The sequence below is a fragment of the Trichomycterus rosablanca genome, chromosome 5, assembly GCF_030014385.1.
Source record: "Trichomycterus rosablanca isolate fTriRos1 chromosome 5, fTriRos1.hap1, whole genome shotgun sequence".
NCBI classification, from domain to species: domain Eukaryota; kingdom Metazoa; phylum Chordata; class Actinopteri; order Siluriformes; family Trichomycteridae; genus Trichomycterus; species Trichomycterus rosablanca.
This window is the reverse complement of record NC_085992.1, coordinates 32,835,248-32,860,707: the sequence shown is the minus strand read 5'-3', so window position 1 is coordinate 32,860,707 and position 25,460 is coordinate 32,835,248. Positions and strand designations below refer to the sequence as shown.

General features: G+C 39.6%; 1 protein-coding gene across 1 annotated transcript in view; it reads right to left on the bottom strand.

The window, feature by feature from the left end:
* The window catches only part of trim8a (tripartite motif containing 8a), a 34,433-nt gene that overhangs the window by 2,366 nt on the left and 6,607 nt on the right, over nucleotides 1-25,460 (bottom strand). Inside the window, exons 2-4 of the mRNA XM_062996018.1 lie at nucleotides 6,219-6,314; nucleotides 1,615-1,848; nucleotides 1,348-1,379 (exon numbers count right to left, since the gene is read on the bottom strand). Coding sequence (XP_062852088.1) covers nucleotides 1,348-1,379; nucleotides 1,615-1,848; nucleotides 6,219-6,314 — 362 coding nt within the window. The remainder of the gene's footprint in view (nucleotides 1-1,347; nucleotides 1,380-1,614; nucleotides 1,849-6,218; nucleotides 6,315-25,460) is intronic.

Here is a 25,460-nt window from a genome sequence, read left to right as displayed (position 1 = left end):
ATTTAAAACAAACATTCTACATTAATTTTGATTTCCTAAACTGTCGAGGACTATAATTTTGGATTACAGTGGTACCTTGTAACTCGACGTCCCCTACACTCAAAATCTTTGAAACACAATGCCCTTCGTCGAAAAAAATGTGTACCCTTAAACTCAACGTTATCCTTAAACTCAACATGTTCAGGTTGTTTTTCAAAAAAGAATTTATTGAATTTCAAATTAACAATGAACAGCAATGATCGGCTTGACCGGTGGGGTAATACGGCATCAAAGTGTGCATATGAGACAAAACTGCATTTGTGTGGAATAACAGTCAGATTCACTTTGAAAGCTCCACATGTATCTGTGTTTAGCTGGATTTTTCTCCTGTTTCACTTTTAAACTTGTGTTACAGCTCGGGGTTCTGAGAAATTGTAAGAATCAGTTTTTTATTTCAGTGTTGTTTATATTATATTTGTGTTATTTTCAGTATATAAGTGTAAAAAAAACCCATTTTTTTTACATAAGCCTAAAATATATGCAGTTCCACAGGACCATGGAACGCATTAACAGGTTTCTCATACATCCTTACGGGAAAAAAATACCTTGAAACGCCTTTTAAAGTCAACATCAGTCCCAGAACCAATTGATGTTGAATTTCAAGGTACCACTGTACATTTATAGGTGCATAGTGTAGAATTTGCAAAGATTTTATAGAAGAGAAACCTACACAAGGATTACAGTATAACCCAGTTATATATATATACAGAATGGGTACACAGACGCTTTTGAAGAATTTTGTAGAAAGCCTTCCATAAAGGGGGGTACAACTTTATATTTATACCCTTAGACTTGGAATGGGTTACTGAAGTGTTTAATGGTCAGGAGTCCACATACCTTTGGCTTTGTGTGGTAGCTCAGCAGTTAAGGTACTGGACCAGTAATCATAAGGTTACAGGTTCAAGCCCCACCACTGAGCAAGACCCTTAATTCTCAATTGCTAAAATTATATTCAGTCATAATTGTTTGTTTTTATAGCACTACTTTACAACTGTCAAGACCCACCGTCCACTGCAATGGTCAATTAAAAAAAAAAACATTAAAAATATTATATTTGATTATTTTTTCTGACTAAGTGTTGTTTTTAAGTGCATTACACACAAAAAAGAACATTCATTTCTTTTTTTCCATCACTGGACGTAATTCGGGTCTGAAAGGGTTAATACACATTTACATTTCCTTTCAACAGTACATGTAATATTTTATTTATTTTCTGTGTGGTGACATTGTATCTGATCAAGCAATTTATACCAATTTAAATCTATTACATGTCAACTGAATAGTTTTGATTTTTGGTAAATAACTTACCTATCCATGAGAATTTTCACAGGCTTTGTGTTCTGAAAAAGAAAGAAATAAGAGAAGGTATTACAGGAAAAACAGACCACAGTCTGCTGGCTGATGAGCGCATTGTCTGTGAGCATGAGAAACATTTGGAAGCTCAGACACATGCTGTGTTGAAGTATTTCTCACATTTAGAGGCTGCGTTTATTCAAGTGACCAAATGTGTGCGTGTAGGTGTTGGTGTATAAATGAAAAATGACAAAAAAAAAGCAAGAAACTAAGACACCACACCTTCATAAAGTTGATGTCATCCGCTTTGTCGAACAGCACCTGAACGGAGCTGAGCAGCTTCTTGGCCTCTTGGTGCTGCTCATTAAGCTGCAGAACCTGGCTGGAATTCTCCTGGCAGAACTTCACTCGTGCTTTTTCCAGCACTTCTAGAGTCTTCCCTAGGTCTTCTTCGAGAAGCTGCTGCATCTTTTGATACTGCACACGTACCTCCTCTTTTAGCTGCTCCACCTTATCCTGAACACAGCACAAAAATACGTTCAGTCATGATGCATTTCTCAGCGGTGGACACCACATACAGGGATCTGACAATTCTGCTATTATTAATTCATAAAATAACAGCAATTTAAAGCCTTTTACTACAAAAACTATCATAATTAGCAAAGCTGTTTGCAATTGTAGCATAATATTATTCCTCGCACACTTTGTGATCTGACCACAGACACCATCTATCTGGGGCAAGCATTTCCACATCATGTAAGGTGTTTTTCCTCTCAAGGTTTCTTCCTGTATTTTTAAGAGAGTTTATCCTGCCACTGTGGCCCTCGGCTTGCTCAACAGGGGTTTTTGGTCTGCCGGTCCTGGATTCTGCAACGTTCTGTAAAGCTTTGAGACAATGTCCATTGTAAAAAGTGATATACAAATACATTTGACTTGACTATGTTGAGTTCTCTGTGCCAAAGATGAAAAGGATCATCCAGTCTGTTATCAGTGAAAGGTGCAAAAGCCAACACCTGTCATGGTATGGAGGTGCATTGGTGTCCATGGCATGGGTGACTTGCATGTGTGTGAATGTACTATTGACGCTAAGGCGTATATTGGGATTTTAGAGAGACACATGCTGCCATCAAGATAGAAATGTCAGTAAAATAAAGGTTCAAGAGAATTTACAAAGCACAGATTCTACTTTTTTTATTGTATTTTACAAAAGTCCCAACTTTTCTGGAAATGGGGTTTGTATATTCTATTCCATTCATTCACGAATTTTATCAAATTTAGTTTAATTATTAAAATTTTTACATACATTTCTTTTCCTACAGCACAGTATGGTCTTACCAAATTTGTGAAGTTCATATCTGTAAATGTAGTGTATATTTATAAACCACTATGGGGTGAAAAGATCAATATCCTTGGCACCCAGGACAAGTACATATTGTGTCCAGACATTCTGTAATTTCTATGTATCTGCCCGAGTTGTTACAAATCGTGGGTAAAAACTGTACAGAATGAATCTGAATAAATCTATATGTGAACAGTCCTTTATTTAAATTCTGTATATGCTGTATTAGTGCAACACAAACAATATTTTATTTATATATAAATGACTTCTTAGATTAGAGTTTTAGTATGTAAAGTTAGCTTTGTGGTATAACTCTCTAGACCACAGTTCAATGTTTACAGTGATTCTCCATTTAGCCCATGACTAAGATCCTTCTGTTGGTGGGAAAACAATCCAAAATTTCTACAATGCCATACTTTCCTTATCCTCTTTGATCTGATTTATTTATTTATTTTAAATTATTTCTTCACGTATCCCAGCTTGTTTGGAAGCTGGGGTCAGAGTGCAGGGTAAGCCATCGTACGGAGCCCCTGAAGCAGAGAGGGTTAAGGGCCTTGCTCAAGAGCCCAACAGTGGCTGCATGGCAGAGCTGGGATTCAAACTCTTAACCTTTCAGTTTATAGCCCAAAGCTTTACCCACTAGGCTACCACTGTCCATATACAGTGGGGGAAATAAGTATTTGATCCCCTGCTGATTTTGTAAGTTTACCCCCTTACAAAGACTTGAACAGTCTATAATTTTTATGGAAGGTTTATTTTAACAGAGAGAGACAGAATATCAACAAAAAATCCAGAAAAAAAACATTAAATAAAAGTTATAAATTAATTTGTATTTAATTAAGGGAAATAAGTATTTGATCCCCTACCAACCAGCAAGAATTCTGACCCCCACAGACCGGTTATGTGCCCATGAGGCACACAAATTAGTCATGTCCCTGTATAAAAGACTCCTGTCACAGAATCAGTTTCTTCCGTTCAAATCTCTCGACCACCATGGGCAAGACCAAAGAGCTATCAAAGGACGTCAGGGACAAGATTGTAGACCTGCACAAGGCTGGAATGGGCTACAAGACCATCAGCAAGAAGCTTGGTGAGAAAGAGACCACTGTTGGTGCGATAATTCGAAAATGGAAGAAATACAAGATCACAGTCAATCACCCTCACTCTGGAGCTCCATGCAAGATCTCACCTGGTGGGGTAAGAATGATTCTGAGAAAGGTGAAGTCAGTCCAGAATTACACGGGAGGAGCTTGATCTCAAGGGAGCTGGGAGCACAGTCACCAAGAAAACCATTAGTAACACACTTTGCTGTAATGGGTTGAGATCCTGCAGTGCCCGCAAAGTCCCTCTGCTCAAGAAGGCTCATGTACAGGCCCGTCTGAAGTTTGCCAATGAACACCTGAATGATTCAGAGAAAGCTTGGGAGAATGTGATATGGTCAGATGAGACCAAAATTGAGCTCTTTGGCATCAACTCCACTCGCCGTGTTTGGAGGCAGAGAAATGCCCAGTGGGGATGGTGTTCTTGGGGTCATATCCAACATTTCTCTGCTCCCAGCTCCCTTGAGATTATTGACAAGCTCCTCCCGTGTAATTCTGGACTGACGTCACCTTTCTCAGAATCATTCTTACCCCACCAGGTGAGATCTTGCATGGAGCTCCAGAGTGAGGGTGATTGACTGTGATCTTGTATTTCTTCCATTTTCAAATGATCGCACCAACAGTGGTCTCTTTCTCACCAAGCTTCTTGCTGATGGTCTTGTAGCCCATTCCAGCCTTGTGCAGGTCTACAATCTTGTCCCTGACGTCCTTTGATAGCTCTTTGGTCTTGCCCATGGTGGTCGAGAGATTTGAACGGAAGAAACTGATTCTGTGACAGGAGTCTTTTATACAGGGACAGGACTAATTTGTGTGCCTCATGGGCACATAACCGGTCTGTGGGGTTCAGAATTCTTGCTGGTTGGTAGGGGATCAAATACTTATTTCCCTTAATTAAATACAAATTAATTTATAACTTTTATTTAATGTTTTTTTTTCTGGATTTTTTGTTGATATTCTGTCTCTCTCTGTTAAAATAAACCTTCCATAAAAATTATAGACTGTGTCTTTGTAAGGGGGTAAACTTACAAAATCAGCAGGGGATCAAATACTTATTTCCCCCACTGTGTATATATATTAGGGCTGTCAAACGATTAAAATTTTTAATCGCGATTAATCTCAGAATTTCATATAGTTAATCGCGATTAATCGCATTAAAAAAAATCTGTGTAAATGTTATAGAAAACAAGGATTTTTAAGTGAAATGTTACAATTTAAATGGTGAACACATTTGATGCTAAATGTACTGATGTTAAAAACTGCTGGGACAAGAGAAAACTGTAAGGGAGTTTTATTCACTCACATACTAGGCAGTAAATGTCAGATTGTAGGTTAGAATTTCTCCATCAGCAAACATTGTAGATCAGCGGTGCTTTAGGTGGGATAAGGCATAGTTATTGTATCAGACTTGTCTGTGGTTGTATCGTGACGATGGTTTGATGGACGTTTCTACACGAAGTGAGCGTGTTTTGACCCTTTGGGGCTTCCATAGTTCATGAACTAACGTGCTCGACTCAGCTTTCCGGTATTCGGTACAGAAGAAGAAGTTAATTAAGTGTAATAAAGTGTTCTGCTCCCGACAACTTGTGAATATAGCGTGTATTTATTTCTTTATTATGCAAGTGCATCACTACCACGATCGGTTACATTATGTTAACAAACCGCAAATGAAAAACGGTGGCAAGTCCGACATTAAAATGTTTGTTCTACCAGTCAAGTGTCAACATGAACTAGAATTTGCGTTAATGGCGCTAATTTTTTTAATCGCGTTAAATTGAGGTCGCGTTAATGCGTTATTATCGCGTTAACTTCGACAGCCCTAATATATATATATATATATATATATATATATATATATATACTAAAATAATAAGTTGTGGTTAAAGAAACAAACAAACAAAAAAAATAGTACAGCTGTCAAATAAGTGAAGCAGAAAAACACCTTTTATACACTCAAAGAAAAGCAGGTTTTGATCAGAGCTCGGTAAAACTTTCTATAAATGATATTATTAAAAAAACAAAAACTTAAAAGTAGCACCCACAAGTATTTTTTAATGAATACAAATAACATAATTTTTTTCTTCTAGTTGCTGCTGTATATAGGGGTCGCCACAGCATACCAGACTTGGCACAGTTGTTCCCTGAATGCTCTTCCTGATGGGATCAGCATTGAGAGTGTGCCTCTTAAAGGCTAGGCTGTTTCTGTCACCCCCCACCTCGGACATATCATGCCAATCATGTCCATGCTGAAGCTTGTCAGGCTGAGAACCACTGTACCACCAGAGCACAGCCATGAAGAACATAATATTAAAGAAGTGAATAGTAAAAAGCCCTGCCACAGACTATCCATTTAATATAGGAATGATGTAATATTAATGAGATGGTGTAGATATAGGAGGACAGAGAGAATAACAGAGCAGTTGTGTGGGGGTGAGTGTAGATCCTTTTACCTCCACCTGCCGTTTGTCCGACTCCAGCTTGTACATTTGCTCTTCTATGTCTTGCACTCGATCCTCAATGTGATCCTGCTGCTTCATCAGCATTTGCTAAGAGACAGATAAAAAAAGTCTTTATTAACAATATGCAGTTATGAGTGAAATAATGAAGTACTCTTGAATCTTCACGTCAGTGAATACAAATACAATACATATATGTGCTATTTTGTTATATCTAAAATGCACATGAGTACACAATTAGTATAGTTCTGTGAAACAATGTTTTTAATAGTCATAATTATATTGCTTAATGCTGAAATCATAAATATTACAGTTATCCACCCATTATAGAAATGATGACTGCACAATATAGCATATGTTGATAATGTTGCTTTTCTGAACATTTATATTAAAATAGAATAGAATGCCTTTATTTGTCATATATACATATACAGACATACAGTACAAAGAAATTCTTTCTACGGCTATCCCAGCTTGTTTGGAAGCTGGGGTCAGAGCACAGGGTCAGCCATCGTACAGCGCCCTTGGAGCAGAGAGGGTTAAGGGCCTTGCTCAAGGGCCTAACAGTGGCTGCATGGCAGAGCTGGGATTCAAACTTTCAACCTTTCAGTTGATAGCCCAAAGCCCTACCCACTAGGCTACCACTGTCCCTTCAAATATTTAAGTTACTACTGCAACAAGCTCTTAATAGAATTACATAAGTAAACAACACTGTACTAATCAGTTGATATCTGTTTGGCACTGTTAAAATGTAATATTAATAGAAAAACAACAAGTACACACCTATCAGCTATAACATTATGACCACCTCCTTGTTTCTACACTCACTGTCCATTTTATCAGCTCCACTTACATATAGAAGCACTTTGTAGTTCTACAATTACTGACTGTAGTCCATCTGTTTCTCTTCATACTTTTTTAGCCTGCTTTCACCCTGTTCTTCTATGGTCAGGACCCCCACAAAGCAGGTATTATTTAGGTGGTGGATCATTCTCAGCACTGCAGTGACAATGACATAGTGGTGGTGTGTTAGTGTGTGTTGTGCTGGTATAAGTGCCACCAGCACAACACAGTGTCACTGTGCTGAGAATGATCCACCTCCCTAATACTACCTACTCTGTAGTGGTCATGTGGGGGTCTTGACCATTGAAGAACAGGGTGAAAGCAGGCTAAAAAGGTATGTAGAGAAATAGATGGACTACAGTCAAGAATTGTAGAACTACAAAGTGCTTATTTATGGTAAGTGGAGCTGATAAAATGGACAGTGAGTGTAGAAACAAGGAGGTGGTTTTAATGTTATGCCTGGTCGGTGTATGTATTGTATGTATTTTAGAGGGAATGGCGTAAATGAATCATTAATCATTTTGCATTATATACATGTATATTTAAACTGAAGCGTCTAGCTCCTTTATTCTACATTTATTTTGATAGTGTACTTCTGTAAAGTAGACTTTGCTAATACATATTGGGCCAATCCACCACAGGGCACCACATCGACATTTACTAACTAAATTACTCACACAAAAGGGCAGAAGAGCAGCTAATCCACCTTCTGCATAAAGTGTGACAATGTGTGCTGACAAAATGAGTGTTTAGAGATATACATTTAATTAACTGGGGAAACCAAAAATGTGATTAAAATCAGAAAAATACAGACCCCTAATACAGACCCCTAATATATGTATAAATTACATATTTAATTCTGAAGATAAATTCTTGTGAATAACGAATGAACAGAAATCAAGGGCCAAACTAACATAAATACAGGATATTATTGTAGCCACCTCTGCAAAGCAGCCACTAATATCCTGATGCCTGTTTCAGTATCTCTATGACAACCAAATCAAGCAACCATATTAAAGCAAATGAGAAAAACAACAGCTGCAAACAATGAGACTAATTAATCCGAAACACGTTCTGTTTTTGAGCACACATGCATATTTGCCCATCTGATTCTGCCTCTTATTAAGTGTCTGGGTGAGTAGCATCCGGAAAAAGAATCTAACCCCCAAACATCCCCCATCCCCCAGCCAAATCAAAGCATGTCAAAGCCTGGCTTTTATAATCCTCTCTATTCTCTCACTCTCTCATAGCTATGGGGGATAACACTGCACCTAAAAAAACATGCAAATATCCAGAAATGCTATATTAAGCTTAATTCCAAAGCCAATTCATCTTTATTCTGTTCATTATTTATGACATTCATGCAGTAGGTAGCCTTGGCGAAGAAACAGATAGGCAGCTGTCATGACAACAAACCAGTGCAATGTGCATATTAGAGTTTACAATAATTAGTGTGAACCAGAAATAAAACAGAAGAGTAGGATCAGGAAAAATAAAGAATAAAGATAGAAAAGAAAGAGAGATTCCTCTAGTCTTTTGGTTCTCTTTGTATCTTTCCCTTTGTTTGTGCTCGTCTCAGTGTCAATGACAGATTGTCATGTTGGTTGTGCTGAGCATTTGGGTCCTGCATCATAAAGTAAGTGTGTGTGTGTGTTCGTAATGGCTGCAGGGTCACTGCTTTTTCAGGCAGTGTATGGAAGGGAACACACATTCTTGGGGCCTCCAACAACCATGCTCTGAAAACCACAGCATGAGTCTCCAGGAAGAGACTTTTTTTTCTTAAAAAAAAAACAAAAAACATTAAAGTCCTAAATACATAAAGAAAATAACAGAATTCATAAAGCAGCTGGGAGCCTACACAGAAAGTGTGTCTTTGGGGGTAGGGACAAACAGGGTTCCTCATTCCTCACGGATGGAAGTGCATGGCTCTCCACACACGATACTGCGCTCCGTGAGACCCCGCCCCTGACAGGTGAAAAGAGGGGCTCTCTCAATAGGGGGTGGGGGCAGCAATAAGAAAAAGATAAGTTCCAACTGGCCACAAATGTATTGCATGTATCTGGAGAACTATAATCCACATTTTGACATTTTAAAGGTTTAAATATTAACTTCTTTTTTTCTGTATTTTTTCCTTACTTTTCTCCCAATCTAGTCATTTCCAATTCCCGATTGTGAATCCTCCACCGCTTGCACAACCTCCGATCCGATCAGGGAGATCCGGAACACCACACGCCCCCTCCGACACATGTTCAATCTGCAGCTGCTTCTGATCACCTGCTAGTGTTAAGTTCCCACACAAAGCCGTATCGTGTACAGAGAGCCATGCTAAGCTCCATGTGTCTGGACCAGTCCAGTCCTGGAGATCACATAATGCAGTGGCAGTGGGAAGAAACCCCATCTGACCAGAACCACAGAGAAGACTTTTCCGGTTACCAAGTGTCAGTGTCATATTTTCTGACTGCAGGATCCTTTGCTGTTATTAATTGATCCAAGGATCTGGCAGGCTGAGCGCCTACATGAAAAGCAATTGGCTGTTGTTCATACGGTGTGGGAGCTGAACGGAGATTCCTTATAACTGATGCAATTACGACCTCTGCTGTCTGATTGGTGGCGCCTGCACAGAGTCAAGGAATAATGCATTGATCAGGGTGTGGCTCTCCATACACAAAGCTGATCCGTATATGAACTCGCCTCATGCAGGTGAACAGATGCAGTCGGCTACTGCACACGTGTCGGAGGGGGCATGTCAGTCTCGGATTTCCTCAACCATGGTGGAGATCAACATCAGTAGAGAGGAAGCATAATGCAATAGGGTAATTGGATACGTCGGGAGAAATGGGGGAGAAAATCTGTAAACAGAATAAAAAAAATTGATCCAAGGAAGGCAAAAGCTGTCCACCACACTGACAGCTTCTCCATCAACTGTTCTTCATATAGAGCAGAAGTCTCATCTTTTATTGTCTGTTATTTAACTTTCCTTATAAGGGTCTTCATCCATGTATCAAACGGTTTCTTGTTTCTTTTACCCTTCTGAGGATCTTAAATTCTTAATTTTTTTTTTCCTAATTTCCCTCCCAATCTAGTCTTATTAACCGATTGCATTACGCTTCCTCTCTGCTGATGCAGACCTTCACTTCTGATTAAGTAGAGAGAGGCTGTCACACGCTCCCTCCAACACGTGTGCAGTAGACGACTGCATCTTTTCATCTGCACGAGGCGAGTTCATATGCGGATCAGCTTTGTGTACGGAGAGCCACACCCTGATCAACGCATTATCCCTCGACTCTGTGCAGGCGCCATCAATCACCCAGCAGAGAATGTGATTGCATTAGTTATGAGGTCCCTACCCGGCTTCCCACCCTGTATAAACAACAAGCCAATCGTTGTTCATGTAGTCGCCCAGCCCAGATGAGTTTGAAATGTCAGCTAGTGTGTTTTACTGCTGCACCACCTGAGTGGTCAAATTTAAATTTTCCTCCAGTCTTGCTTCTCTCATGGCTTAATGTACAGGTTGAACAGACAAAAATATTGACAGAATGCCTTGTCTAACTCCTTTGCCAATGTGAAACAAGTCTTTTAAACCATTTTCTGTCATGACTGGCAGTTGATCTGTGTTTGATGTTGTTCATGCTTAAAAATATTGTTTGTACATAATCAGTAGGTATTGTGTGTAGATTGGAACGGTACATATGCACTGGACTTTTAACATAAAAAGTGTTTTGTTTTCAATTATTATTATGAAATGGTATGAATGGTTCTACATTACCCCCTGTTTGAGAGTTTAAATCAACCTAAAGTAACTTTAGTTTTCTCTAGGAAAAAAAAACTATACGTGCCTTTATTTCACATGTTCTGCCTGGCCCTACAGCAGTATTAGAATTAGGCAGCAGGTTACTCAATAACCATAAACAGAGCACAGGAAATGGTATATCATGAGTTCAACAACAGCCAAGCCCTAGAACATGACAAATACACTCTGTTTGCAACTGGGTGTTATAGCAAATTAGTGCTATCCTGCTACCACACACAGCAACTAGCATTTAAGGACACACTTTTCTAAAGACTTGTAAATGCTATTACAGTTAGAATAGATCAGGAGTGTTAAAGAGTAAATTTATATACCGCATTTCAATCTGTACCAGTTTGTCCTGTTTTAAAACCTCACAGATGTGCAGATATAATCTGTTTACTTCTTTTGTTCTTATAGCTAACAGTAATGCTCGAAGGCTATTGAACACGACCAGCAGCCAATTTTTAAGATAAATATAAGTATTTTAATTGCTGTGATGAGGATCGCAATAAAAGGCTTATTGATTCATGTTGCAGTCTTTTTTTAGCTTGTAAAGCTAAAGTACAAATGAATTCAGGCACAGACCAGAATAATCTGGTTTTCATGAGTGTGTGAAGGGTGCCTGTGAATTTCACAGCTAAATGTTGAAGAGTTGATTTATTTCTGCAATTTGTCTGTGAATGCCCTGTGACTCAAAACACCCCACGTACATTGCAAGCAAAAACAAAAGGTCATGCATCAATACAATGCAATGCAGTGAAGAACTCGGGGAGGGTGAGCCTACAAAGGCTATGTGTACAGGCAACATTCTTGTTTAGTGTTAGCGATATAGCTAAACGCTATTATGGCAATCAAGCTGGAGCAGAATACTGGCATCCTTGATTATGATGTGTAAGAAATATCACATTAATATCACATTAGCTGAAATCTAATCTTTAATTAAAGCACATTTTAATAATCATTTACAAAATCTCTCCAGATACTTCAGGTCCCCTAGTCATTACCTGTGTACTCTTCAGCTAACTTCACATCTTTTAAATTTGTACACAGTAGACCCTTGACTAACAAACCATTTACCATACGAACATTTTGGGTTACGAGCTATTTTTTTAAACTCTCTCTCCAAAAATATCCAGCCAACAGCGCCCCGTGGGCAGCATCCTGTGACCACTGATGAAGGTCTAGAAGATGACCAACTCAAACAGCAGCAATAGATGGGAGATCGTCTCTGACTTTACATCTACAGGGTGGACCAACTAGGTAGGAGTGTCTAATAGAGTGGACAGTGAGTGGGCATGGTATTTAAAAACTCTGTGTCTGATCCACTTATACCAGCACAACACACACTAACACACCACCACCATGTCAGTGTCACTGCAGTGCTGAGAATGATCCACCATCCAAATAATACCTGCTCTGTGGTGGTCCTGTGGGGGTCCTGACCACCAACAGGGTGAAAGCAGGCTAAAAAGGTATGTAGAGAAACAGATGGACTACAGTCAGTTATTGTAGAACTACAAAGTGATTCTATATGGTAAGTGGAGCTGATAAAATGGACAGTGAGTGTAGAAACAAGTAGGTGGTCATAATGTTATGTCTAGGGATGTCCAGATCCGATCTCACAGATCGGAATCGGGGCGGATCAAGGCATTTTTAACTGATCGGAAATCGGCTTTACTAATGCCGATCATAACCCGATCTTTTGTTTTACGTCAGCATGTCTGCTGTGTGGAAATAGTTTAAATTGGAAAGTGAAACGAGTCCAACAGCGGTGTAATGTCTGTAATGCGAGCGTTTCACGAGGCGGTAGGAGCAGAGCTGCGTTCATTACTGTAGAATTTTACTGTTTATATGGTGTGTGAGTCGAGGATCACTCCGGTTTACAAAACAATAACTTTTAATCCGAGTATGAAAACTTCAGGACCATAACATACAGCTTTTACGAGTTACGTGTTACAAGACTGAACGACATCTCAGTATCAAGCTCTCTGATTGGCTTAGTTATGTAACCGAGCGTCGTAGTGATGCACTCGCTTAATAAAGAAATAAAATACACGGTATATTCACAAATTGTCGGGAGCAAAACACTTTATTAACTTCTTCTGTTCTGAATAGCGGACAGCCAGACCCGAGCACGCTATCCCATGCACTATGGAAGCCCCAAAGGGTCAAAACACACTCACTTTGCGTAGACCCGTCCATCAAACCATTGTCACAATACAAGCACTTTAAGAACTGGCTTTCCTTCATAACAAAAGAGTGACTTTCCATTTTATTTTGGTATTCAGGTTTTACTGTAATGCTGTTAAGTAACTTATTAGTTTTTTTATATTCAAGTTAAGCTGCTACACCACTTGTGAGTGGAGATTTTTGTTCATTTTTAGTGTATCACTGCATTAAACAGAATTATGTTCTTTGAATATAAAGTTCAAAGTGAAACTGTAATTATCTCACTTCATTTTTACTATAATGCTGCACTAGGTTTGTTTACTTTTATTTTGTAAAAGAACATTAAGCAATAGCTTGGATGCAGGCAATTTTTTTCCTACAGCACTGCAGAGCTATTCAGTTGTTAAACATGTACATTGGATTAATTTGAATAACTGTAATGTACTTGAAGTGTGCACTGTGTGAACGCATCGGATCGGGATCAAAATTAAAGATCGGGAACAAAAAAACGTGATCGGGACATCCCTAGTTATGTCTGATCGGTGTGTGTATATATATATATATATACAGAAGTAAATTTATTATGGTGTATGGTACAGCACACGTACTGTACTGAAATGTGATGTTTTTTATGTGTGTATTGTTGTTTATTATTGTTTATTACAGTAATGTCTATTCTATCATTTAAGATTTAAGGGAAAATATACTTGTATTTATAACAAAAAAGACATTAGAAAGGTTAGGTATGGGGGGTTTGGGAGGTCTGGCACGGATTAATTCTATTTACATTATTTCTTATGGGAAAAATAGGTTTAACTTACAAACATTTTGACTTGAGAACAACCCTTCCGAACCAAAGTAAGTCAAGGGTCTACTGTACATTCTAAATCATTGACTTGCCAAACCAACCACAACCTAGATTTAATTTCTTTGCTGAGGCAGTCAGATTTCATGATACTCTTATGAAAGTAGAGGCGCTCTTTTTGTTTCTGGTTTGCCTGAGTGGTTCCATTTATTCAGGTAATTATTTTCAATTGTTCCTTTTTGAGGAAGCATCCAAAAGTAGGTTACATTTCGATCACATGGAGCCAGCAGCCAATCAGTTTTTCTAACTTGATAAATCATATGGTATTTGTGACAAAGGTCAAATTTATTTAAGCATAAAATCATACATTCTGTATTTCACTGCACAAATTAGCAAATCACACTGTAATGATAATGCTCAACATGCTCTTTAGTACTAATACTAATAACACTATGATATCCAGCTACGATCCTTGTGGAGTTTTGATCTTTAATCATTCTCTACACTGAGCGTGGAGGCAAATACACTTTTGTTCCTTGACCTTACTCAGATTCTGCTTTTCCAGACTAAGGTATACACCTGAACATTTCCATTCCATTCATATGAATGTAGTCACTAGCTAAAATGAATTTCACAGAACTTTCTATGCTTTATTCATTTACAACTGGAATGAACATTACAAAACATATAAAAAGAGCTTCTTCATGACTTTTCTTTAATAAAGCGTAACCATGACTCCCTGTTCAAAAACATTAGCTCAGTGCAGTATTGAAAGGAAGGTCAACACATTTCAGACTCTTCATGCACACAGCAGGCCTGTGGGAAGAATCCCATCGATCAGTAAGCTCAGCTGACTACATTCCCTGACATGTCTGCTGTGTATTTAGTGCTTGACAAGAGCTTCTTCGAGCAGCATATAAATGAATATATCTACATTAGTGATGGGTTGATCCAGTCACGTTGTTTCTGTCTGTAAGATCTGATTCAACTAGCAATCACCTTTAAAACAGATTTCTAATTACTTTAACTACTTCAGAAAGAGACACATTTTAGCCGAGTTACAAACATAAATGCATATTTTAAAAGACAATCTACGCAACCTTCCCAAAAACATCACTTTGTATCCCACCTAATCCTTGGTGCACATTTTAATGCATTACTTCTCAGAAACCTGATAGCATAAGCTAGTGTGTATAATGTGTAATATGTGTAATAAATAAATTCAATCAGTTTCATTAACATTTTCATCATGATTAAGGTTGTTGTGGGTCCCGCAGGATTCAGTAACACTTAACATAAGGCAAGAATACACCCAGGGCATTAACTTATACCTAGGGGCAATTCAACTGGGCCAATCCACCTTTATTTGGGAGGTGGAAGCTAACTACTGTAGAGTACTGGATAGTAAAAGAGTAAATTTAATTTGTGTGCTAGCTATTTTTTTTCCTCCAATTTTTTCCCCAATTCTCTCCCCTAATCTAGTCGTATCCAGTTACCCTGGTTGCGTTACGCTTCACCTCTACCGATACTACCCTCCACTGCTGACTGAGGAGCCTCGCAACTGACACACGCCCCCTCCGACACGTGTGCAATACAGACTGCATCTTTTTACCTGCACGAGGCGAGTTCATATGCGGATCAGCCTTGTGCACGAAGAGCCACACCCTGATCAGCATTATTCCTCAACTCTGCACAGGCACCATCGATCAACCAGTTATGAGGAACCCTGGTCCGGCTCATCCCAACCTGTGAACAACGGCTAATCATTGTTCATGTGGCCGCCCAGCCCAGCCGGATGGCAGAGCTGAGATTCGATACAATGTATTCGAAATCCCAGCTCTGGTGTGCTAGCGTGTTATTTTTTGAATTTATACAGTAAGCATTTTAACCATCCGACCCATGCGCAGCCCTCAGCGGAACCCTCTCTATCTGCCAAACAGGGTCCTTACAGACCCCAACCACATAGTCCGGTCATCCCGCCCTAGCAGAACCATGTCTGCTGCAGGCACTGCCAATTATGCCCACTAGATGGCACCCAGCCAACTGGTGTCAACGAGTTTCAAACAGAGGAGTTCGGAATCTCGGCGCTGGTGTGCTAGAGGAATATCCCGCTGCGCCACCTGGGCGCATATTTTCAAAATTTGCAACACACAATATTTACCATTACATTTCGGGTCAACCACAACACCGAACAAACACTGTGGATAAATACACTGACAAACTGATAACTAAAGTAACTTATTATAGTTACTACATATGTCTTTTTAAAAGACTTTTAAAAGATGAATCACTTTAATGTTGTATTCTTTACTATTACTTTATTACTTATTTACTATGATGATACTGGCACTTCTACTTTTAAACCTCTGCAAGTTACATGACAATATTTAAATAACAGATTAGGTAAACAAATACTACAATGTGTTCGGAAATTTGCTTATTCAAATAAACAAGCCCATCCCTTACATATATAGTGCTTTTTAGGTAAAAATCAAACACTGCATTTATCAACATCACTTTACTACCAAATTAATTAAATTAAACTTCTAATTAACTACTTGATTTCACAACAACTTGAAGTAGTGGCACTACTATCTTGCTACTGGGAAATAGTTAAACCAAAAATTGTGCTACTTCAGACAGCGCTGTCCATCACTGAAATCTGCACTGCACATTCTGTAATGTATTTGCATAAGGAAACATACATAGCAAAAGGTTTATTATGAATGCTAGGTCTGAGTATGAGTAAGGTCTGAGTATGAAACATCACAAGCTGCTCCCGAACATTTGAGTCCACTGCAGCAACAGCAGCTTTGTCTAGTTAAATCACTGTCACACAACCAACGTTTGCATGGCTTATAAGCTTAGATGCTCAGATATCATGTGTGTGCAAGTGTGCTTGTAGATTTCTCATTTGCATCATTATTTTCTTACCGAAGTTTGCATTTGTTTGCCGTCATTCTAACCTAAATAAAGAGGTAGCTTATTTTCCCAATGTTAGTACAACATGAGCAAAGTGTATGACAATATACACCGATCAGCCATAACATTAAAACCACCTTGTCTTTACACTCACTGTCCATTTTATCAGCTCCACTTACCATATAGAAGCACTTTGTACTTCTACAATTACTGACTGTAGTCCATCTGTTTCTCTGCATGCTTTGTTAGCCCCCTTTCATGCTGTTCTTCAATGGTCAGGACTCTCCCAGGACCACTACAGAGTAGGTATTATTTGGGTTGTGGGTCATTCTCAGCACTGCAGTGACAATGACATGGTGGTGGTGTGTTAGTGTGTGTTGTGCTGGTATGAATGGATCAGACACAGCAACGCTGCCATAGGCAGTGTCCTGTGACCACTGATGAAGGTCTAGAAGATGACCAACTCAAACAGCAGCAATAGATGAGCGATCGTCTCTGACTTTACATCTACAAGGTGGACCAACTAGGTAGGAGTGTCTAACAAAGTGGACAGTGAGTGGACATGGTATTTAAAAACTCCAGCAGCATTGCTGTGTCTGATCCACTCATACCAGCACAACACACACTAACACACCACCACCATGTCAGTGTCACTGCAGTGCTGAGAATCATCCACCACCTAAATAATACCTGCTCTGTGGTGGCCCTGTGGGGGTCCTGACCATTGAACAACAGGGTGAAAGCAGGCTAAAAAGATATGTAGAGACATAGATGGACTACAGTCAGTAATTGTAGAACTACAAAGTGCTTCAATATGGTAAGTGGAGCTGATAAAATGGACAGTGAGTGTAGAAACAAGCAGGTGGTTTTAATGTTATGGCTGATCAGTGTATAGTTTTTATGTTCTTTACTTTAAAAATCATTACTTGTCTTATTACGACCTCAAAACCACACACTACTTTAATGATCTTTGTTTTGGTAATGGCGACAGAGTGGAGCAGCTGGTACCACACAGCAACATGGGTGCTGGGGACATACAGACAGTAGACTGGCTACATTCTGTTTAACAATAGCTGTGAATGAGTGTTGTCCTGTAAAGGATTGGCCAAATGTATGGTATTGGGCTATTGATCATTCTCGGCCCATTGCTGACTCTAGTCCCATCACTACCTAGTGGCCACTGTTGGGCTCCTGAGCAAGACTCTTAACCCTAAAATGTATGATAAAGGTAAATCACAGGATAAATAATAATATTATGAAGTTAACACAAATGTTGCTAGCAAACTAACTAAATAACACCGCAATGGACTGTGTTAGACGGTACAGTGGTGTAGTGAGTAGCGCTGTTGCCTAACAGCACAAAGAGCCTGGTTTTATCCTGTGTGGAATTTGTATGTTCTTCCTGTGTCTGTGTGAATTTCTTCCAGGTGGTCCAGTTTCCTGGCACAAGTCTAAAGACATGTAGTCAGGCCAACTGGAGCTACTAAAAGTGCCCTGAGTGTGAATGTGTGTGGACTGGTAACCTGTCCGGGGTGTTTCCTGCCTTTTGCTCAAAGAATAAGACCCACCATGACCCTAAACAGGATATAGTAGTGGTAAAACAGACAGTGAATAAATAAATGAATGAATGAATGGTTGGGTAAATTTATTATTAGGTAATATGCCGCCTTGGATGGATAAAAAATCTGCTTTGTCAAATTGATGTAACAAACTCTCAAGCTTAATTTTTATAAATGTACATGTATACATGTACTTAATTGCTTTATAAATGTACTTAATTGCTAAACATTTGATACTCAGCACATTGGTTTCTGTCTTAAGCATAGAAATGTTTTCCCCAATATTTTAATTCTTTATTAATTATTTAATTATTCATTGGATATATACGGTACTTTATGGAGTAATGGCTGGTTTACATATAATTGTGAAGTAGATATACACCGATCAGCCATAACATTAAAACCACCTCCTTGTTTCTACAATCACTGTCCATTTTATCAGCTCCACTTAACACATAGGAGCACTTAGTAGTTCTACTACTTTGTAGTTCTCTTCCAGGACCACTACAGATCAGGTATTATTTGGGTGGTGGGTCATTCTCAGCACTGCAGTGACACTGACATGGTGGTGGTGTGTTAGTGTATGTTGTGCTGGTACGAATGGATCAGACATAGCAGCGTTGCTGGAGTTTTTAAACATCTCACTGTCACTGCTGGACTGAGAATAGTCCACCAACCAAAAATATCCAGCCAACAGCGCCCTGTGGGCAGCGAGTGGACACGGTATTTCAAAACTCCAGCAGCACAACACACACTAACACACCACCACCATGTTATTGTCACTGCAGTGCTGAGAATGATCCACCACCTAAATAATACCTGCTCTGTGGTGGTCCTGTGGGTGTCCTGACCATTGAAGAACAGGGTGAAAGCAGGCTAAAAAAGTATGTAAAGAAATAAATGTAAATGTAGAACTACAAAGTGCTTCTATATGGTAAGTGGAGCTGATAAAATGGACAGTGAGTGTAGAAACAAAGAGGTGGTTTTAATGTTATGGCTGATCAGTGTAACTATTGTAATCTTTCTAGACACATTAGTATTAAGACTATAATAATTATGAACATGACTGATTCAGTTCTAAAACTGGCAGCATTTAATGCACTGTTTGAAAAAACAAAAATTACTTATGATATAACATACAGTATCTCAACATATTAACGGTTCTTGGGTGATTTTGGTTCACTTTTGCAACAATCCCCAGGTCCCCTTAAATGTGAAACTTCCCATGCCTGGGCAACACATCAAAACATTTTGCATACGTTTTTTCAAATCAATTCAGTCCTACCTGCTGCTAACTATGGCAAGCACAACACTGTCTGAACTTGTCTTTTGCATATTAGATTTAAATTCCTGTACCTCTACAGCATAAATCAACATATAAAGCTTTTTAGAACATGTCTGTGAAACACGCATTTGGAAATGAATGCACAGTAATGCTTAATTGGCTCAAAACACCCACAACCAACAACCATAACTCTGTCCTACATGGCATCGTGTAATGATTGTTAAGTGCTGTTGTCAATGCTCTTCACAAGTTTAAAAAAGCCTTTTTTATGTTATAAACCATCATAAATCGTCCTGTCGTTCTGACCCTTTTTATACAGCAGCTAGGTACAAAACAAAAAAATATATATGGGGCGGAAAGATATGACAAATGCAACAGTTCAGCAACACAAACCCCACTTCCTCCAGGGGGCCCATATGATCTCATCCCTGCCAAGAATGAGAAGCCATTTGTGTGTTTGGTGGAGGAATAAAGAGGGGACTAGGGTCACACCCTTCCTGCCTATGCCTGGAACTTAGCCCCCGAACTACAGTGTATCACAAAAGTGAGTACACCCCTCACATTTCTGCAGATATTTAAGTATATCTTTTCATGGGACAACACTGACAAAATGACACTTTGACACAATGAAAAGTAGTCTGTGTGCAGCTTATATAACAGTGTAAATTTATTCTTCCCTCAAAATAACTCAATATACAGCCATTAATGTCTAAACCACCGGCAACAAAAGTGAGTACACCCCTTAATGAAAGTTCCTGAAGTGTCAATATTTTGTGTGGCCACCATTATTTCCCAGAACTGCCTTAACTCTCCTGGGCATGGAGTTTACCAGAGCTTCACAGGTTGCCACTGGAATGCTTTTCCACTCCTCCATGACGACATCACGGAGCTGGCGGATATTCGAGACTTTGCACTCCTCCACCTTCCGCTTGAGGATGCCCCAAAGATGTTCGATTGGGTTTAGGTCTGGAGACATGCTTGGCCAGTCCATCACCTTTACCCTCAGCCTCTTCAATAAAGCAGTGGTCGTCTTAGAGGTGTGTTTGGGGTCATTATCATGCTGGAACACTGCCCTGCGACCCAGTTTCCGGAGGGAGGGGATCATGCTCTGCTCAGTATTTCACAGTACATATTGGAGTTCATGTGTCCCTCAATGAAATGTAACTCCCCAACACCTGCTGCACTCATGCAGCCCCAGACCATGGCATTCCCACCACCATGCTTGACTGTAGGCATGACACACTTATCTTTGTACTCCTCACCTGATTGCCGCCACACATGCTTGAGACCATCTGAACCAAACAAATTAATCTTGGTCTCATCAGACCATAGGACATGGTTCCAGTAATCCATGTCCTTTGTTGACATGTCTTCAGCAAACTGTTTGCGGGCTTTCTTGTGTAGAGACTTCAGAAGAGGCTTCCTTCTGGGGTGACAGCCATGCAGACCAATTTGATGTAGTGTGCGGCGTATGGTCTGAGCACTGACAGGCTGACCCCCCACCTTTTCAATCTCTGCAGCAATGCTGACAGCACTCCTGCGCCTATCTTTCAAAGACAGCAGTTGGATGTGACGCTGAGCACGTGCACTCAGCTTCTTTGGACGACCAACGCGAGGTCTGTTCTGAGTGGACCCTGCTCTTTTAAAACGCTGGATGATCTTGGCCACTGTGCTGCAGCTCAGTTTCAGGGTGTTGGCAATCTTCTTGTAGCCTTGGCCATCTTCATGTAGCGCAACAATTCGTCTTTTAAGATCCTCAGAGAGTTCTTTGCCATGAGGTGCCATGTTGGAACTTTCAGTGACCAGTATGAGAGAGTGTGAGAGCTGTACTACTAAATTGAACACACCTGCTCCCTATGCACACCTGAGACCTAGTAACACTAACGAATCACATGACATTTTGGAGGGAAAATGACAAGCAGTGCTCAATTTGGACATTTAGGGGTGTAGTCTCTTAGGGGTGTACTCACCTTTGTTGCCGGTGGTTTAGACATTAATGGCTGTATATTGAGTTATTTTGAGGGAAGAATAAATTTACACTGTTATATAAGCTGCACACAGACTACTTTTCATTGTGTCAAAGTGTCATTTTGTCAGTGTTGTCCCATGAAAAGATATACTTAAATATCTGCAGAAATGTGAGGGGTGTACTCACTTTTGTGATACACTGTATATATATATATATATATATATATATATATATATATATATATATATATATATATACTGTATATATATATATATATACAGTGTATCACAAAAGTGAGTACACCCCTCACATTTCTGCAGATATTTAAGTATATCTTTTCATGGGACAACACTGACAAAATGACACTTTGACACAATGAAAAGTAGTCTGTGTGCAGCTTATATAACAGTGTAAATTTATTCTTCCCTCAAAATAACTCAATATACAGCCATTAATGTCTAAACCACCGGCAACAAAAGTGAGTACACCCCTTAGTGAAAGTTCCTAAAGTGTCAATATTTTGTGTGGCCACCATTATTTCCCAGAACTGCCTTAACTCTCCTGGGCATGGAGTTTACCAGAGCTTCACAGGTTGCCACTGGAATGCTTTTCCACTCCTCCATGACGACATCACGGAGCTGGCGGATATTCGAGACTTTGTGCTCCTCCACCTTCCGCTTGAGGATGCCCCAAAGATGTTCTATTGGGTTTAGGTCTGGAGACATGCTTGGCCAGTCCATCACCTTTACCCTCAGCCTCTTCAATAAAGCAGTGGTCGTCTTAGAGGTGTGTTTGGGGTCATTATCATGCTGGAACACTGCCCTGCGACCTAGTTTCCGGAGGGAGGGGATCATGCTCTGCTTCAGTATTTCACAGTACATATTGGAGTTCATGTGTCCCTCAATGAAATGTAACTCCCCAACACCTGCTGCACTCATGCAGCCCCAGACCATGGCATTCCCACCTCCATGCTTGACTGTAGGCATGACACACTTATCTTTGTACTCCTCACCTGATTGCCGCCACACATGCTTGAGACCATCTGAACCAAACAAATTAATCTTGGTCTCATCAGACCATAGGACATGGTTCCAGTAATCCATGTCCTTTGTTGACATGTCTTCAGCAAACTGATTGCGGGCTTTCTTGTGTAGAGACCTCAGAAGAGGCTTCCTTCTGGGGTGACAGCCATGCAGACCAATTTGATGTAGTGTGCGGCGTATGGTCTGAGCACTGACAGGCTGACCCCCCACCTTTTCAATCTCTGCAGCAATGCTGACAGCACTCCTGCGCCTATCTTTCAGAGACACCAGTTGGATGTGACGCTGAGCACGTGCACTCAGCTTCTTTGGACGACCAACGCGAGGTCTGTTCTGAGTGGACCCTGCTCTTTTAAAACGCTGGATGATCTTGGCCACTGTGCTGCAGCTCAGTTTCAGGGTGTTGGCAATCTTCTTGTAGCCTTGGCCATCTTCATGTAGCGCAACAATTCGTCTTTTAAGATCCTCAGAGAGTTCTTTGCCATGAGGTGTCATGTTGGAACTTTCAGTGACCAGTATGAGAGAGTGTGAGAGCTGTACTACACACCTGCTCCCTATGCACACCTGAGACCTAGTAAAACTAACAAATCACATGACATTTTGGAGGGAAAATGACAAGCAGTGCTCAATTTGGACATTGAGGGGTGTAGTCTCTTAGGGGTGTACTCACTTTTGTTGCCAGTGGTTTAGACATTAATGGCTGTATATTGAGTTATTTTGAGGGAAGAATAAATTTACACTGTTATATAAGCTGCACACAGACTACTTTTCATTGTGTCAAAGTGTCATTTTGTCAGTGTTGTCCCAGGAAAAGATATACTTAAATATCTGCAGAAATGTGAGGGGTGTACTCACTTTTGTGATACACTGTATATATATATATATATATATATATATATATATATATATATATACTGTATATATATATAATACATGTATGTAATATGTGTGTGTGCGAGCGTAGCTGATAAAGAGAGAACAGAGGGATGTGTGTGTCTTCCAGCAGCTGTGAGCAGTGCAAGCTCGACCCCCTCCCGACTCACCCCACTCCTGTTTGCTGAGTCTTGGCCGCTTTAGGACCCATGACACATTGCCCATCTGAAAAGCATTCCTCCACGCATCCAGAAGTAGTGCCTGCCAAGTCCGGCAGCAGCTCACCTCACAACAGCTCATTATTCTTTGGAAGGCAGCTGCTAAAACACCATGCAGTCTTCCTCATACACTCCAGTGTGTCTTAGCTACTTTTCTTTTCTACATATCTGTCACTGTCACATGGCCAAATGAAAGAGTTCTGCGGAGGTTCTCACATTTGTTCAGACCTCACCTTTCAATTTATTGTCTGGTAGTTACACATTATGTATTCGTTTATCAGTTGTAGTAATAAATAGCTGAATATGTATTATGGATGGTATATCATTTTCAACAGCTAACAGTTAATATTTGAATTGAGACAGTTGGGACAGTGGCAAAATAGGACAAGGTTATAAAATTATCTCTGTTTTGGATGGTTCCACAATTAGCAGTTTAACTAGTAACAGATGAGGTTGTTAAAATTGAGTATAAAAGGAGCATCTACCAAAGGCTTAGTCTTTGTAAGCAAGAATGGGTCATGATTCACCACTTTATGCCAAACTTCATGAGAGATGTGTTAGTTCAAAGACGATGTTTCTCAGATAATGTTTCACCATCTACAGTCCATAATATCATTAAAAGATCTAGGAAGTCAGGGGAAATCTTGATGCATAAAGGCCAAGGATGGAAACAACTGCTGAGTGTGCATGACCATCAAGACATCTGTGGTATTGTTTGAAAAACTGTCATGCTACTGTGATGGACAAAGCCACGTGGGCTCGGGCTCATTGTCACTTAACACAGTTCACTGCTACATCAGGAAATGCAACCTGAAACTGTATTATGCAAAAAGGAAGCCATTGAGCAATTTTGTTCTCTGGAACAAAAAGTTCTCTGGGCCCAGATTCATCTGAGGTGGACCAGAAGAAAGTGGAAACTTCCGAAAACACGAAAAATAATTTCTTTGTTATTTTTTTCTGTTATATAAAGTAAATTCAAGTGTATTAACACATTACAGATTTTAGTTTTTATTGTATTTAAAAAAAAAGTGTCCCAACTTTTCTGGAAATCATATTCATTGGATATATACTTTTTGGAGTAATTGTTGGTTTACATATAATTGTGAAGTAGATTTACACCGATCAGCCATAACATTAAAACCACCTCCTTGTTTCTACACTCACTGTCCATTTTATCAGCTCCACTTACCATATAGAAGCACTTTGTAGTACTACAATTACTGACTGTAGTCCATCTGTTTCTCTACATGCTTTGTTAGCCCCCTTTACCCTGTTCTTCAATGGTCAGGACTCTCCCAGGACCACTACAGAGCAGGTATTATTTAGGTGGTGGGTCATCCTCAGCACTGCAGTGACACTGACATGGTGGTGGTGTGTTAGTGTGTGTTGCTGCGACCAGATTCATCTGAGGTGGACCAGAAGAAAATGGAAACTTCCGAAAACACGAAAAATATTTTTTTCTGTTAAATAAAGTAAATTCAAGTGTATTAACACATTACAGATTTTAGTTTTTATTGTATTTTAAAAAAAAAGAAGTGTCCCAGCTTTTCTGGAAATGGTATTTGTAAATAAAAACCTACTTCATACGTTAGTAATCTGATAATGAGTATTGCTCATTTTAATCATTACCTAAAACTTAAAGAATTAAAATCATAAATAAGGAATTTTGCATTTGCTGAGCTATTAAACTAAATGCACTTCCAACAAAAATGATTAGGCCAGCAGTGTATTGTTTTTGATATTGTTTTGATCAGAGTTTAGAA